Below are 14,700 nucleotides of genomic sequence, written 5' to 3'. Positions count from 1 at the left end.
CCTGAACACCGTCAACATCACGCAGTACCTTGTCTGACGTGCAGTTCCACAAGTGTCTGCAAAGAATTTGTGGGTATTCTCACGCTCAAATCCACCCGGATCCAAGGCGGACGGGAATTGGTTCGATCTCCTGACAGCTATATATGCTCCCCAGACCACTTTCTTATCCCTCTTCCTTGACTCAGCTTCGACGCGTAAACAGCATCGTATGTTAACTTCGACAAAATTTCACACTACTCCAAGAAGAGACCCGAGAAACGCAACATGACCGAAACAGTTCTTGTGTTCGGCGCTTCTGGCAACGTTGGCGTGGCCGCCATCATCGGTGCTCTGAGCGCCAATCGCCATGTCATCGCCGTTGTACGAAACCAGTCCAGTGCAGAGAAGATGTTCAAACAAGTTGGAAGACGTGAGAGCATCACTGTTGTTGAAGCAGATATAACCTCAGAAGAGTCGGTAAAGAGTATCGTCGACCAAGTCCGTAGAGAGATCCTTCCATCCTTCCAGCACGTCTGGGCATCACGTAGGTGCACTTCAAACTACTTCCACCGAGAGGGGAACATCTATTCGTTTCGATCAACTTATGAAAAAATCAGCCGGCGGAATTTATTGGGATACTTCAATTCTCGATCTTGAAACCTCTGCTATTCGGGAGGCCATGACGATCAACTTTGAGACTTACATCTGCAAGTGCTTCAACGAATTGCCCATCTATGTTTTCTCATTATTAATCTTGCTTTTAGTCGCCTATCGAGCCACCGTTCCCTACCTTCTCGAGCAGGGTTTTACGGGCAGTACCTGGACGATGTGCACAGGAGGCTCAGGCGATACGGGCTATCGTGTCGCTCCGGCTGTGACACAAGGGGCGCTCTTCAGCTTTGCCGTCGCGGCTGCTCGTGATAACGAGAAGACAAACATCCGATTCAACGAAGTCTATCTCGCTTATCGTGTACAATTCGAAGTGGAAACGGGGAACCAGACCTTTGCAGGGATCCATATGACAACTTCCAAAGACTTTGCGCCTTTGTACGAAAAGCTCTTGGATAGAGCTGACATAAGGAGCAGCCGCGTGAAAGCTCTGTCCCCTGAGGATGTTCTGAAGCTTTCTTATGAGAAGAAGTTCAGCGATTGATAAGAGGCTTCTGGGAATCATATGGCACCATGAACGGCAACATAGACATGATTGATATGATCACCGAGGCTAGTTAGGCCCTGCCTAGAGGTATCTTTGAACTTAATAGAGTACCAAACAATCTCTTTAGAGAAACATCACACAAATTGACGTTGACTCTGTGCGAGAGAATCGACCGTTCAATTGTCGAATCTGTTCACATACACCCTTGGTCTGGTTTGAGATACGGAGAGTTTTGAGCTTATGATCTGGGGCGAAAGGGTTTCGGACTGCTCTAAACCATCTGCAGGGGGTTTCAAGCAAATGCCGTTTGTTTTAAATGGGTGGCGAGATTGCACTAGGTACTGACTTACGCTATGTGGAGGAAATGAGTGCGGTTGGTTAAAGTGCTGATTTACTTGTTTACGGTCCCTAAGAGGCCTTCTCCTCATTCAGAAGAGAGATGTTTGTTCATGACCAGTCTCCTGGTTTCTCTGAGTGAGTCACAAGCCAGAGATATGGGTGCTCGTGGGTTGGATGACGACATGATTACGCGCTGCGCTGCGCCGCCCGACTTCGGTCTTCAGAACACAGAGTGTTTTCCAGCACACCGGTGCCCTATCAGTGGGATACTGTTGTGGTGTTCGTTATTCAAGCCGTGAGTGGTTGTATTGTTGTATAGGTACGTCCAAAAGTTGACCATACCCATCTGCTACTCGAGCATCGCCGATGAGAAGGAGACTGGGAGGTCTTACTACAGTGGCTCCTTACCCTGCAATGGGCTGCTGTGCAGCTTGCTGATGCTGCACTCCGCCGATCACTGTGCCCGACATCATCCAAGGGCCACGTGTAATAGAGAAGTAGAAAATCCCCTTGCGTGCAAAATGTCTTGGGACCCGGTCACCTTGATGAACTCCAGGTGCTCAATCTTTCACTATGAGTCACAGCCAGCATCAGTCGGCTTGACCAAGCAGGACTTCGTTTTCCTACAACTTTTCGTATCCTCTGAGCCTTGAAGCCGCAATTTTGGGGGCCGTTTGGGGGCCGTTGGGGGCCGGTGTCTTCAAAGAGACGCATGCATATGATTACAAGCACTCCAGCTTTTTGGGCGTTTCCATTCGTGGCCTGTTCTTCAGTCGAAGACCGGTCTGTTCCAGCTAGAGCTCTTTCCAGGTAGAAAGATTTCCTGTTAGAGCCGTTTTTTTTTAGTTTTACACCCTTCGGACTCTTGGATAGTGTTTCGGCGGCCCCCTTCTGAGCGGTGAGGGAAAGGAAGGGGGCTCTTCATGCCAATTTCCGTGTCCAAGGTAAGTGATCTTTCCAGAGTGCCACGTCTACGACACCCTCAAGTTTCGACCCCTGGACCCTGATATCAATCTTTATGGACAGTTCCTTCTGTGCGGCTGGCCCGCAATGGGCTGCGCGGCATATTCGGGCAGCTCCCGTTTTTCAAGCCCTTGTTCAAGGTTGGCACTGACTAAGGCGCATCAGAAGAGCATTTTTGGTGACGCCAGTTCAGACAGGCGGTCGAATTAAATTCTAAGGCTTCACGTTATTTTGTTGTTCTAACACCTTTATTGTCAAAATGCCTATTTGTATTGCCGCTTGGATTCGATCTTGGCGCCATTTTTCTCTGGAAATAGAAATCTTACCGCCTTGTTTCATTAAACATTCGTTCCAGCGCCGATTTGGCCTTGCCTTCTTTCGGAAACCTTTTCATGGTAGTGAGCCTTTTGATCCGTCGTAGAATTGCATGTCGGGTCATCCCACCAAGTGAGCGAATGCCACCAAATGCCGTGACAAGCCTCCACCGTATGTATCAGCACAGAGAATGGCATTCCCGTGCTTCTCAATCCCACTTTAGTTCGCCTCGGGCCGGTGAGGGTCTGGGCAAGAGGCTAGATTTAAGGCAACCCTCCCTATGTCTAGGCAGCAGAACAGAACATGGCCCCCAGACCACGGCTGAATTGGGGCTGACGCAGTTGAAATGATAGGAGGAGATGGTTTGAGCCCATCGATGTTGAAGCCTGACAAGAAAAGAGCGGCTTGAATGTCATGCCCAATGCCAATGTCGCGGCTTGGCCCTTTTTTTGTGCCTTCGGAAATATTCAAGTCAATAGATGACATGACAGCATAAGCCCTCTGATGTCCAAGCACTGACGTGTCATATGTGATCGAACAATGAGACGAGCAAACGAGCATTAATAACCCAGGTCCCTCCTTCGTTCTCAGCGCGTCAAAATCGTCTCTCCCCACGTATCGAAGAGCAATCGAGTGAAATGGATCCAAGACGCACAGGAAAACAGTTAGGCGGGCGCAGCGGAGACATCCATCGCCCACGCCGCCGTTCGACTGCACCACTTTCTGCCCACCGAGATCCGACACAAGCCTTTGGACCCCCGCATTCTTACGGTACTTCGCTGCCGTCCGACACAGCCTTCCTACCAGAGGATTACGCATACAATTTCACGATGCAAGACCATGAACCTGAATACGCGCCATACACTGCAGATACTTCCCCGCAGCACACCGTCATCTACTCCAGCAGCGCCCCAACGGCCAACGATGGATTTCAGCAACTCGACCACTCGGCTCAACCACACGACAACTATGCCGCCGGCATGACGTCGTTCCAAGCTCATCAGGAGTCCGGCCATATTTCTAACCTAGATACGGCGTACCGTATCCCTTATGGCACCCCTTATGCCGGAAGTGTGGGCGGTGCTGGCCCGTCGACAACGGCTTCGAGCGTCTCCAGCCGCTATTACCCGCCAAGCTCCTCGATGACCACGCCAGTCTCGGCAAACACCCCAATTGTTTCCCGATCTCCGGCATTTGCGGGAATAGGCGGCTGGGCCGAGAACACGGGACACTTCCCTTACTCCACCACACCGCCGGAGGATTATCGCGGTCGCGAGTTCCCGCGGTTGAACATCAAAGACCTCCCCGGCCGGTCACCGCGATCCGAGTCGACCGAGGTGCATCGACACAGCCGATCAGTATGTGCGACTAGGCCTTTCTGTGTCAAGTTTTTGTTTGCTGACTGCACGTCTAGTCCTTCTAATGAGGGGGGGATCTTGGCGGGAGAAGCAGAGTAGGTCGACCCTCGACGACGTGAAAGGATGGTCAAGACAGCGACAGGGCTTGCCGTCAAGGGGACAACGACTACGACGAAAGGGAACTTAACGGAAGGAAACTGGAAGACAATTCCGACAAAGGTCTCTATCAAACCTACTGAGTTTTCGTTTTGGTGATCTTTACCCCTCTTTTGTGCGATCTATTGTTGCATGTTAGTTTTAGCTTATGTCATCTATGCATAGTAGGGGTGGATTTTCTGGAGTGTTGATACTGCCCATACCAGTCGGTGAGCAAAAGCATCGTGTGTTCGCATATTTCGATTCAACCCGATTTCTTTCATTTCCTTTTGAACTATTGCCATATGGTCTGAAACATTGTTGTACCTAGTCAGAAAGTGTAATAACGGATTCCAGTGACATTTTATTGTTTCTTGCACTACATTCTACTAAAACCTGCCGGGCTCATGCCCCTGTGTCATCCAAAACGAACCTGTCAGATCCTCCATTATTTTCCAAGCTAAGAGATCAGAAACCATGATCTTTGGGAACCTCTAATCCAATGGTTTCCCCGTTCCTCAAGAATCTCCACTCGCCTTTCCCATGTTGTCCAATCTGAAGGCGGCCAAAAGCTGGGGTCCCGAAAAGTGAGGCGGTCTCGTGGTACGTTTCGCGAGCCTAGATGCTTTCACTCGCCCAGGCGACTTTGCTTTTCCCGCCAAAGCCGCTCCTCTCTTCTCGTCATTGGCCAAGACGTGCATCGCCCCTGCTAGAGGTCATTCGAAAGATTCTGCGGGATCCAATCAAGGGCCCTGGTCATAACCTCGCCTGGCTAGGCACCCATGGCTTCTTCTTAGTCGAGAAATTCCCATGCCAACGGATACTCAACATCTTCAGGGTGTCGTTAAGGGGGTTATCACGCAGCATGAACAGCTCGCTGATGGGTCTGAAGGGTGAGATCAAGGCCTTCTCTGCCATCGTTCTCGACGCCATGTGGCACCCCTGGAGACTACTGAGTACCCCTGAAGACTAATTACTTAAGCCCGTTCTAAGGTACAGCCAGCCATTCCGCATGCAATCATGTGATTGCTTCTGTTTCCCGTCACAGCCCCAATCACATTGTCCTTCCGACGTCGGTAGAAGTGCGAGGCTGACACCTATCCACGCTCCTTGGGCGCGCTGCGGCCTAAAGCTCGGAGATCGGACTAGGTCGGCTTCAGACGCTTGCTCTATGGTGTGTAGAAGTCAAATTAGAGTTTTAGCTTTCTGTAATGGTGGAGGAGGGCCTTTGTTATTTCGTAATTAAAGTGTACCCTAACTCTGTGCTAGCGAGATCCACCCTTTTCCTTGCCCGGTCTTCTCGTGGCTTGAGACAAGGGGTAATGGTGTCTGTCTCTACCATAGGGCCGTATCCCATTCCATTCACTCGGCTTCTGATAGACTAGCTGCAATCGCCGCCCTCATCTCCGCATAGATCACTTTGGCCTTCCCCGCCAACACCTCCTTCACGTACTCCTCAAGCGGCCGCGGTTTGAAATCGGGATACAGCTCCCGCGCGTCAAGGTAGCCCAGGTACCGCGCCACCTCGGGCGTGTTATCGCCGCGCACGCCCCAACTGTACCAGTACTCGTATCGCATTCGCTTGTACCACTCGGGCGAGCCGACTTCCCCGTCAACCGGCGTATCCAGGTTCCGAATAATGGCTTCCTCGTCGATATACGTCCGAAGTATAGTCTCGCCGCTAAGGCGGTCAAAGAGGTCGTAGATCTCGTTCTGAGAGATTAGCTCCCCAAAGCCGAACACGGACTTGTTAAGGGTGCGCGAGTCAAGAATGACGCGAGCGAGGAGGCGGCCTATGTCGGCGAGGTCGCTATGAGCGGACTTGACGGTGCCAGTGCCGACGATGAGATCATGAGTGCCGACGTGAGCGTAGGCATTGCGCTTGGAGGGGAGGAGAGGCAAAGTGCTCTGGTACCACCAGCCGATGTCAAGGACGGTGTAGGGGAGGCGGAGCTTCTTGATGTGGTTAAGGTTATCTTCTTTAACGTCACGGAGAGCAAAGACATATTTAGGGGGCGCGACGGTAGCAAAGAAGCAGGGGACGAAGCGAGCAACGCCGGCGGCCTTGGCGGCGGTGGCCAGGGCTGGCTCGGAGACGAGGCCGGCGAAGTTGACGGCGGAGATGAGGGTTTCGACACCGGTGAGGGCAGTGACTAGGGCGGCATGGTCGCCGGCCAAGTCTAGAGGCTGGACGTTGATGCCGCGGGCGCGGAGAGCTTCGTTGGCAGAGCTCTGGAGGGAGGAGTGGCGGGTAAACGCTGTTATTTCCTGCATTCGTCAGCATGCTTCGAGTATTCCGAGATGCAAAAGACTCACAAAGGGGGAGGGATGCTCGAGAAGGCCGTTGATGATGGAGCCACCAGTTTCGCCAGTGGCGCCGACGACTGCAACCTTCATAGTAAGACAAGGGTAAATGTAAAATGTATACTGTCAGTAAAGCTGAGATTGACGGAAGGAGACGGGCTGTTCGAGAACTAATAATCAGAAACAAAAAGATGCCGCCGCTTACCTCTTTATAAGTTAACCCTTGGATGGTTAACTTCGCGGACATAAGGTTGCATCACACAACCGTCTAGGGTCTGATTTAAAACTCCGCGCAAGAGGGTCGCACTACCGGCGGAACGGACTTTTGAGTTCGCAAGGAGGGCCCAACAAAAATCAATGAGAACTTTTTTTTTTTGAAAAAGAACAGAGGTACTGCTCGCTTTCGGTTTCAAGTAATTTTACAAGTCTTTCAGTATGAGATTGCGCGGTTCAGATGCAGTTGTATCACCCGCCGCCCTCAGGTCGCGCGATCCGAGGTGAGCGTGAGCTGGGTGGGCAGGGTGAGCCAGGTATCTTCGCCGGATACTCAACTTTAGTTGGCAGCAACTTTTACCAGGATACACACTTGGGATATAGTTTGCAGTTTTCTGCGTATGTACGGCAAATAAGACTATGAAGGATATGCTAAGTGTGGTTGTGTTACGTTTTGTCTTCTATTAATTTCTCAATTCATCTCTAGACCGTCACTAATGTGTATCCATCCATCCATCCATTCATCCAATTTTTTTTCTCCATCCATTCTCTAACGTGTAACCTAAACAGCCTATTGAATGATTTCTTCTGAAAACTACGGAGACTTCAACACCCAACCCATCTGCCCATATCTGAGGCTGTAGCACATCATTCGACGCTCCCTGCTAGGCGTGATCCTTCTCATTTACGCAACAACTGGGCCGCTATGGTTATAGGCAAGGCAGCTTTCAAGTTTAGGTGCTTTCCACTTTTTCTATTGTTGGTAAAATCAGAGGTTTGTTCCGATAGTTTGAAGGCGAACGCAAGAGAAGCGTGAATGTAAGCTATTCTTTAGATCCAGCATAGTACATGATGTAAAGTACGAAAGCCACGAAACCCGATTGTATTCTCGAGAAGGCCGCATTCTCAAACCCCCCATCCATGAATTAAAGAGAAACTCTTGCCCAGCCCTTAAGGCATGTACAACAGAACGTTTGAAAAACCACTCGTACTTAACGCCTGATACTCTTGATACAGGGACCGGTGATAGTGTGGCGAATCTGGTGTGGGTGTCTTTGAGTGCAATTACCGCCAAGATGCGGGAGAAAAGGCAAAAGCCACCCACTTAGTGTCGGGTACCTCCATACCTTGGTACCTTGAGCTAATCTAACATTTCACCTTGCCTATGTACCTAGAAAAGGACCCTTTCGGCTTCCATATTGTTGCAAGTTTCAATCTCAAAGCTTTCATCTGGGTTGTCTGCGAATTCAGCTTCTTCATCGCTTGCGCGTCACTTACCACCCTCACAACTTTATGCGAAAGCTCCATCCAGTTCGATATTAATCTAACTTACTGGGGGCAGGAGACAGTTTTTTTGGACGCTTTTCAGCATGTCAAACCTTTCCTCCGAGGATACAGGTGCCTCTCATTCCGCTGAGGATGGAAACATCTTGCTGGACCACAAGGAGCTTTAGTCGAAGGCCGGCATCTCCGTCTCAGCCCGCACAAACCGCTTCCTCCTTACGGCTCGCACTTGTATTCGCTCCCGAAAGGCTTGACATCGGTAGAGATGATGTCGTCTGAGGAGGAGAAGGTGTGCTCATTCACACGACTCGTTTTCGACCCCAGAAACGGGCCTCTGAACCTCGACGGGGACAATCAACATGCCGAGGATGCTGAAATGGAGGTTGAGATTCTCCAAACAATTGGCGGGAATCCTGGTTCTGGCTACAACCCTGGCCCTCAGAAGATCTTGTGTCGCGTCGTCGTTGCGCCACTCATCTCTCCGTGCAAGCAAGAGCAGGAGATTCCAATCAAAGGGCAGCTCCTCTTTCTGAAGCTCTTCGATGCCTTGTTCTGGCACAGAGCTGTCGATATTACAAAGCGTCGGTTTAAAGTCCCCATTCAGGCCGACTCGGCTTTCAGTGACGAGTTCGGTGCTTACCACTTCCTCTATGAATGTAGGAGCACTGGATCCTCCGGCATCGCTCCATAATTCTATGGAGGATGGACTACCAAGGTTGCAAGTGTGAATTCGACATTCGCAAACCAGTTCCGCCACGTTGCCATTCTCGCGATCGAGTACGTCGATGGTGTTTGTCTGCAAGATCTTTTTCTACCCACTGGCCCCATTTCGAAGACGGTCAAGCTCTACACAGACAGTTCAGTGCCCGCGAGTTTCAACACCGACCAAGATCAACGCATGAAGATTCTCGCGAAGCTCATGGACGGTACCGTTACGCAAGAATTCCTCGGCCTCGACCACTGCGAGTTTCATCCGAAGAATGTAATCGTAACCATGCGAAACTTGGGTCAACCGCTAGAGGAACCCCGGGCTGTTCTGGTAGGCTACGGACGCGCACTCGTTGACGATCTGCGATCAGAGCCCGCAAGGTTCTGGAAGCACTTCCCAACGAAGCACCACCCGGTCATTCGATTCGGCTGGCAGAGACTGGACCCGTTCAATGGTTGGATCCCTTTCGCATGGCGAGGCCCAGAACATGACATCAACGATGCGCCTTTACTCGACAAATGGATGGTTGGAACATTAGGTCCTTTGACGGACAACGCGGATTATACCACCTTCGTCCCTGAGACACTGCCAACCGGCGCGATGCCCGAGGGATAGCAAAAGAGCGGCGTTGCCTCGTCCACACTGCCTACTTCGGCTGACCTCTAGGAAATGACGACGGTCGCCGATGATGCTCATGGCTCAACTACGCTCCCTGGCTAGTTGAAGGCTGTTGAACAGCACTCAGTGCTACATGACAGAGACGAAGTGGACACTTTGACGACGGGGTGTCACAGTCTTGACTGTTGGCCAGGAATACAGCCAGGCAAGATTCGCACCTTGAAGCAGAAAACCTAGAGCTCATCTATCTGCGCTAGAACCTGCCAGTCAACGACAATGGCCAACTGAGCCAGGTCCACGAGCCCTGCTGACCCAGACAGGGACAGATAGTATCGAGTTGGCGATTGGCACTGATCTCGGGACCGAAATTTTCGCGTGCGTGTGAGACAACTGGGTTCTGGTTGGATTTGGTGGTATTGATTGTTAAGAGGGAGGAGAAAAATCATTGGAGAGGAGAATCATCAATGTCATTGGGGTGTGGGAGGTTTCTGGTCATTGTTCTTGATCCTCCTGTTATCCGTTGGTATCACTGGCTCCGGGGTTTAGTAAACAGGTTTTGTTAATAGCTGTTAAGCGTTGGCATCTGCACCTGCACTAACACCAGTCTCCTGCTCACCCCAAGTATTATCTTTCCAGCTCACAGGCAATACGCCCCAAGAACTTTCCGTCAATACCCGGCTTGCAGGGTTCACCTGTGACACAAGGCTCTAAGTGTGGGGGTGTTTAGTCTTGCTGGTTCGTAAAGGTAGTTAAACACTCACTGAGAAATCCCTAGGGACTGAATCTTCACTTTGTCTACCATGATTTAGCGGCGAATGTGGAAGGCGACAGACGTACACTACAATGTGAGGACTCGACACAGGAAATCTGGGAGAGCCTCGCACGTTGCCAAAGAACCAGTCTGAGAAAAAGCACATGATGAAGGTGATTCTCAGTTTAGCATCAATGGCAAAACGTCATTCTGCAGGGGACCTCACGACTACACTGCAGCTTCCGCCTGCCTGAACCGCATCTCAGCTGTGTTCTTATGTAGTACCGAAGTCTTTGCGACCCACGACGCTTTGGGCTGCATTGAGCACACCACCATCGGGCGGCGGACGCAAGACTGGTTACTGGCAGATAGGGTGCTTTTTCTGATGAGCGTACGGGTTAATGGACGCTCACAAAAGCAATCGGAGAAAATTTGTGCTTGGAAGACCAGACCATTCTCCCGTCCTCTTGAGTTGCATGTTTCCCATCCGGGTATACTGATCACAGGGGTCGTGGCGGTTGTGACTCTTTGATCGTCACTCTCATGCGTAAGTTTCTGCAGACAGTGCAGAGCTTCAGAACGACAGAACATCTCATTTTGAGGGACCCCGCCACAGCCTGAAGGTTCCGAGACAGTCCCCAAATCTCATCAGCGACGCAGCCAAGACCTGCAAGACTCAATAGATGTGACTGATGCATGGCAAATCCGACCTTGGGAATGGGCCGGTTTACTTGCGGTGATCGACCAAAGGGGGTCAAGAAGACAGAAAGAATGGGATTCGTAGCTGAACTAGTTCGACAATCAACTGTCCTGGTTCAAACTTGGATTTTTGAAGATTGGCGATAGTACCGTCGGGTTGAATAGGATCCGCCTGGAACCAGCCGTTGAGCCCTTCGCTCGCACGCTTCGAGTCTTTATGAATCACGCGTAACGTTACGGCGACCTATTCGTAGACCACCTACACACAAACAAGCCAACAATCCCCGGGCTGCAGACCTCCGCAATCGCACGTACAGCTGAGAGACACGGCTCTCTCGCACTATGACATTTGATGTCGTCTGTTGTCTCTTTCGCAATCAGCCTTCCGTCGTTGAGAGACATGTCTTGTGGCTGTTGAGATCGAGTGTGGCTTTCGACCGTCCGCTGCCAAAACGTGTGCTGGTCGATGAGGTTCACTCCCCCACCACATTACATCTGCCCGCTGTTTATCTTGAAAATGATGTTCCTGAGTACCTGTACGACCTCGCGAGAAACCACCCTGGCTTCTTGGCTATGGATACTCGCTGGTCGGAAGAATTCCTCCTGAAAAAGTCGGATGCCAGTCGGAGCCCGCAGACGTGCCGCTCTCGCTCCGCAAACTCCTATCTCGCACTCTGCCCGAGTATCCACACATTGCGAGGAACAAAGAGGACATACGTGTAATGACGACGTCCTCGCGAATGTTTTCTTCGGCCCCTGGAGGAACCCGATCCACTGTGCCGCGGAGGGACTACCTGATGGGACAGGGATGGACCAACCGACACCCAGCAGGGGAAGATGCACCAAAAACAAGAGCGACCGACCCCCGGTTGAGCTCCCCAGCCTGCCGCTGGATGGCGAGTTTTCTCTTCCCGGCCCGGGGGCCTCCTTGGTAAACCTTAATGTCTTGAGGATATTGGATCCTCAGCGGCCCCAGCTTCCCAGCGATCCCTTCCAGCATGAACATCGGTCTGTCCGAGGCTCCTGTCTTCCGACTTCTCGGCGTCAGGGTGGGCCTTGGCACTCCGAGCACTCGGTGTCGGTTCCGTGATCCTGCCCCGGTAGCTCTCCTCTTTCGTATTTCACCGGGTTCCTCCTCTTCCTCTTCCTCCTCCTTGTGACGGAAAAAAAAAGCAACGAGCGCTGGCGCCTGAGGGGGGCCCACAGTCGGTGAATGTCCCAAGCTATGATGGGAGGTTGCCTACATCATCACTGCCCCGCAGGCAAGCTGATTTCCACCACAAAACCAGCGCTGCGTGTCCTCTTCTTTCCGCAGGGCGGTGAACGCCGGGGTGTTGACCGAGTGTGTAGCTCGAGGAACAAGAGGAAGCTCCCGTCCATGTGCTCGTCACAACTGGCCCGTTCGCCGTCGGTCTGCCATGCTCCGCCCTAGGCAGAGTCGCGTGGCAGAAGCGAAGCTGTTGATGCTGAACTCGTGCGCCCCTACTACTCTGTAAGCCTCCTTTTCCACCGCTTCTGGCGCTTGCCAAAGTTGGGCGTCCCCCGAACTGAACTCTCGTCCATTCGTCCAAGGCATTTCTCCGCTGCTACGACACACTGCCCACCCGAAGAAACGGCTCGCTCCTCACCGATCCCAGACCAGGGCCATCCCTTTCCTCGAACAACACTTTTCCTACGCTTGGCAAGGGTTCGACTGGCCCTGCTTTGGTGATTCGTCCTCGACGTCGTTAATATCCATGTGGTTTCTATCCGGGGTCTCGCTGGGCGGATGCGGCTTCCAAGGGTGCCACGGACTCATAATGAACTGGTCGTCTTGTTGCGGATGATATAAAGAACAAGAGAGACGGCAGGGGAGAGAACGCTTCGATTGAAGCCCGACTACAGACGAGTTCAAACCCAGCAACATTGGGCCATTTTTCAGACATCCCACTCGTCCAGGTCATCGCCATTGAGCATCATCCTGCAACCTGTCCACCATGTCCACCAACGTCAACTTGACCCGAGGCACCGACGGCCAACTGTACTACCAAGACAACCACGGCCACTGGCATCTCTACCCGTCGTTGAACTATTCGAATCCGTCGTCCTACGTCACCAACCAGCAATACTCCCAAGATCCGAACCCTCCCCAAAACCCAACCTACCCGGAGGGATTCGAGTACGATGAGGAGAGAGCTGAAGCTGGAAGGTACACGTCACGACCTACCTACCCTGAGACTGCCAGAGCTAACATATGCAGCTTCCAAGGGGACCCGCACGAGAGCAACGGGGAAGCTCGTCATGCGTCTTCATCTTCGCGAAGGCGATATGACGACAGGGTGGCCGAATATGTCGAGGATCAGAAGAGAGACAGGAAACACCGCGACAAACCACGCGACAACACACGAACTAGCCGTCGCAAGCACAAGGAATCCACTGAGAAGAAACTCAATGACATCTTGAAGCCATTCAGGAGTAAGGGGTAGTGTGTCACGGTGGTTTGCTAGCTTGTCAGGGGGGGCCGGCTTCTCATTTGAGTCATTGAGTTCGATTTTAGACAGGTTTAGAAGAGGGTTTGTTCGTGCCTAGAGTGGTTATAAGCTAGATAGATTCCGTCTCCAGGGTTCAAGTGGTTTTTAGATACTTGGCTTGGTTTTCTTTTTTTAACTGATCTGTTGGAATATGATTGTGTCATCATCTTAAGAGCATCGACTTAGACAGTTCATTATCATCTCTAATGAGCAGGTGACGCCCCTTTGCGAACTTGAATCTGGCTTGATACCCGGCCCCTGATTTTGGTGCTGTGTACTCTGTAGTTGAGCCCACATTGTGAGGAATCATCGATGTGTCATTCCAGCCGGACTGACAATTTGCAGCCAGGCCAACAACTCTAAGTATTCTACAAGTCTATTGTCTACATCTATAATCTACACAAACCGTCTTCGTCGGATCCATCCCTCGATCTCTCGCCCTGTTCCGACAAGACCACCTTTTTTATATTTAGTCGACCCTCAAACGCTTCTGGCCGTTGCCGTTGGCGTGTCCGTTGGTCTCGCCCTGGGCGGCGAAGTACTCAAGGCTGCCCTTGGGGTCGGCCTTCATGCCCTTGCTGCCGTTCTGCCAGCCGGCGGGGCACACCTCGCCGTGCTCATCAGTGAACTGGAAGGCCTCGACGAGGCGGATGGTCTCCTCGACGTTGCGGCCGACGGGCAGGTCGTTGACGGTGATCTGGCGCAGGACGCCCTTGGGGTCGATGATGAACAGGCCGCGCAGGGCGACGCCCTCGTCCTCGATCAGCACGCCGTAGTCGCGCGAGATCTTGTGCGACTTGTCAGCGACGAGGGGCAGCTCGAGGTCCGCGCCGAGGCCGCCCTGCTTGCGGGGCTTCTCGGTCCAGGCGAGGTGGGAGAAGTGGGAGTCGGTCGAGATGCCGAGGACGGCGGTGTTGAGGGCGCGGAAGCGGGGGAGCGCGTCGTTGTACTGGATGATCTCGGTCGGGCAGACGAAGGTGAAGTCGAGCGGGTAGAAGAGAAGGACGACCCTGCGAGGACGGAGGTGTTAGTTGCAATTGGTTCCAATTCCGGCCTCGCCTTGCCTCGCCTTCTCCCGTGGCTTGTTGTCGAATCCTCCGAGGGGGGATGCCTCACCATTGGCCCAGGTAGTCGGACAGGTTAATGTCCTTGAACTCGCCGCCGGGGAAGACGGTGGTGGCCTTGAAGCCGGGGGCAGGGCGCTGGACGAAGGCGGAAGACATTGTGTGGGGGTGAGAGAGACGAGTTGACGAGTTTTGGTGCAACGAGGTGTTACGTGGAGCGCGAAGAGCTACTGTGTTGTGGATGAAGGTGGTGTTATGACAACAACGACGACGATACAGATTGCGCGAGCAGGGCGGAAAATA

At 52.3% G+C, this 14,700-nt stretch overlaps 6 protein-coding genes across 6 annotated transcripts; 4 read left to right on the top strand and 2 right to left on the bottom strand.

Moving 5' to 3' along the window:
* Positions 1 to 157: 157 nt before the first annotated feature.
* Positions 158 to 1,292, top strand: CDEST_07830 (Putative short-chain dehydrogenase/reductase SDR, NAD(P)-binding domain superfamily). Its single transcript, XM_062923989.1, has 3 exons — positions 158 to 523; positions 597 to 686; positions 744 to 1,292. Exons 1-3 carry the CDS (start codon positions 265 to 267, stop codon positions 1,130 to 1,132), a joined length of 738 nt encoding a protein of 245 aa, XP_062780040.1. The 5' UTR covers positions 158 to 264; the 3' UTR covers positions 1,133 to 1,292.
* A 1,966-nt stretch (positions 1,293 to 3,258) lies between these two features.
* CDEST_07829 (uncharacterized protein) lies at positions 3,259 to 4,595 on the top strand. Its single transcript, XM_062923988.1, has 2 exons — positions 3,259 to 4,110; positions 4,167 to 4,595. The coding sequence occupies exons 1-2, from the start codon at positions 3,391 to 3,393 to the stop codon at positions 4,173 to 4,175; spliced, it is 729 nt and encodes a 242-aa protein (XP_062780039.1). The 5' UTR covers positions 3,259 to 3,390; the 3' UTR covers positions 4,176 to 4,595.
* A 1,012-nt stretch (positions 4,596 to 5,607) lies between these two features.
* CDEST_07828 (Putative NmrA-like domain, NAD(P)-binding domain superfamily) lies at positions 5,608 to 6,642 on the bottom strand (the record flags this gene model as incomplete). The annotated part of the gene is made up of 2 exons (XM_062923987.1): positions 5,608 to 6,513; positions 6,562 to 6,642. The coding sequence occupies 2 exons, from the start codon at positions 6,640 to 6,642 to the stop codon at positions 5,608 to 5,610; spliced, it is 987 nt and encodes a 328-aa protein (XP_062780038.1).
* Positions 6,643 to 8,314: 1,672 nt separating this feature from the next.
* Positions 8,315 to 9,370, top strand: CDEST_07827 (uncharacterized protein; the record flags this gene model as incomplete). Its single annotated transcript, XM_062923986.1, has 2 exons — positions 8,315 to 8,678; positions 8,748 to 9,370. The coding sequence occupies 2 exons, from the start codon at positions 8,315 to 8,317 to the stop codon at positions 9,368 to 9,370; spliced, it is 987 nt and encodes a 328-aa protein (XP_062780037.1).
* A 2,448-nt stretch (positions 9,371 to 11,818) lies between these two features.
* CDEST_07826 (uncharacterized protein) lies at positions 11,819 to 13,495 on the top strand. The gene is made up of 3 exons (XM_062923985.1): positions 11,819 to 12,315; positions 12,396 to 13,011; positions 13,063 to 13,495. The coding sequence occupies exons 2-3, from the start codon at positions 12,800 to 12,802 to the stop codon at positions 13,286 to 13,288; spliced, it is 438 nt and encodes a 145-aa protein (XP_062780036.1). The 5' UTR covers positions 11,819 to 12,315; positions 12,396 to 12,799; the 3' UTR covers positions 13,289 to 13,495.
* A 131-nt stretch (positions 13,496 to 13,626) lies between these two features.
* On the bottom strand, positions 13,627 to 14,700 carry CDEST_07825 (Putative Thioredoxin domain, peroxiredoxin, peroxiredoxin, AhpC-type, Thioredoxin-like superfamily). Its single transcript, XM_062923984.1, has 2 exons — positions 14,450 to 14,700; positions 13,627 to 14,343 (listed from the first exon to the last, which is right to left on the bottom strand). Exons 1-2 carry the CDS (start codon positions 14,554 to 14,556, stop codon positions 13,803 to 13,805), a joined length of 648 nt encoding a protein of 215 aa, XP_062780035.1. The 5' UTR covers positions 14,557 to 14,700; the 3' UTR covers positions 13,627 to 13,802.

This window comes from Colletotrichum destructivum, chromosome 5 (assembly GCF_034447905.1).
Source record: "Colletotrichum destructivum chromosome 5, complete sequence".
Taxonomy (NCBI): domain Eukaryota; kingdom Fungi; phylum Ascomycota; class Sordariomycetes; order Glomerellales; family Glomerellaceae; genus Colletotrichum; species Colletotrichum destructivum.
Note: the sequence above shows the minus strand (reverse complement) of the source record. Positions and strands in the feature narration are given on the sequence as shown.

Bases quoted from the DNA above. Each gene is read 5' to 3' on its own strand.
- CDEST_07825 (XM_062923984.1), bottom strand. From the start codon at position 14,556: ATGTCTTCCGCCTTCGTCCAGCGCCCTGCCCCCGGCTTCAAGGCCACC. The intron at 14,344-14,449 runs GTGAGGCATCCC...CCGTCCTCGCAG, and splicing joins TCCGACTACCTGGGCCAATG to GGTCGTCCTTCTCTTCTACC.
- CDEST_07826 (XM_062923985.1), top strand. From the start codon at position 12,800: ATGTCCACCAACGTCAACTTGACCCGAGGCACCGACGGCCAACTGTAC. The intron at 13,012-13,062 runs GTACACGTCACG...TAACATATGCAG, and splicing joins GAGAGAGCTGAAGCTGGAAG to CTTCCAAGGGGACCCGCACG.
- CDEST_07830 (XM_062923989.1), top strand. From the start codon at position 265: ATGACCGAAACAGTTCTTGTGTTCGGCGCTTCTGGCAACGTTGGCGTG. The intron at 524-596 runs GTAGGTGCACTT...TGAAAAAATCAG, and splicing joins CCAGCACGTCTGGGCATCAC to CCGGCGGAATTTATTGGGAT. The intron at 687-743 runs GCAAGTGCTTCA...TCTTGCTTTTAG, and splicing joins CAACTTTGAGACTTACATCT to TCGCCTATCGAGCCACCGTT.
- CDEST_07829 (XM_062923988.1), top strand. From the start codon at position 3,391: ATGGATCCAAGACGCACAGGAAAACAGTTAGGCGGGCGCAGCGGAGAC.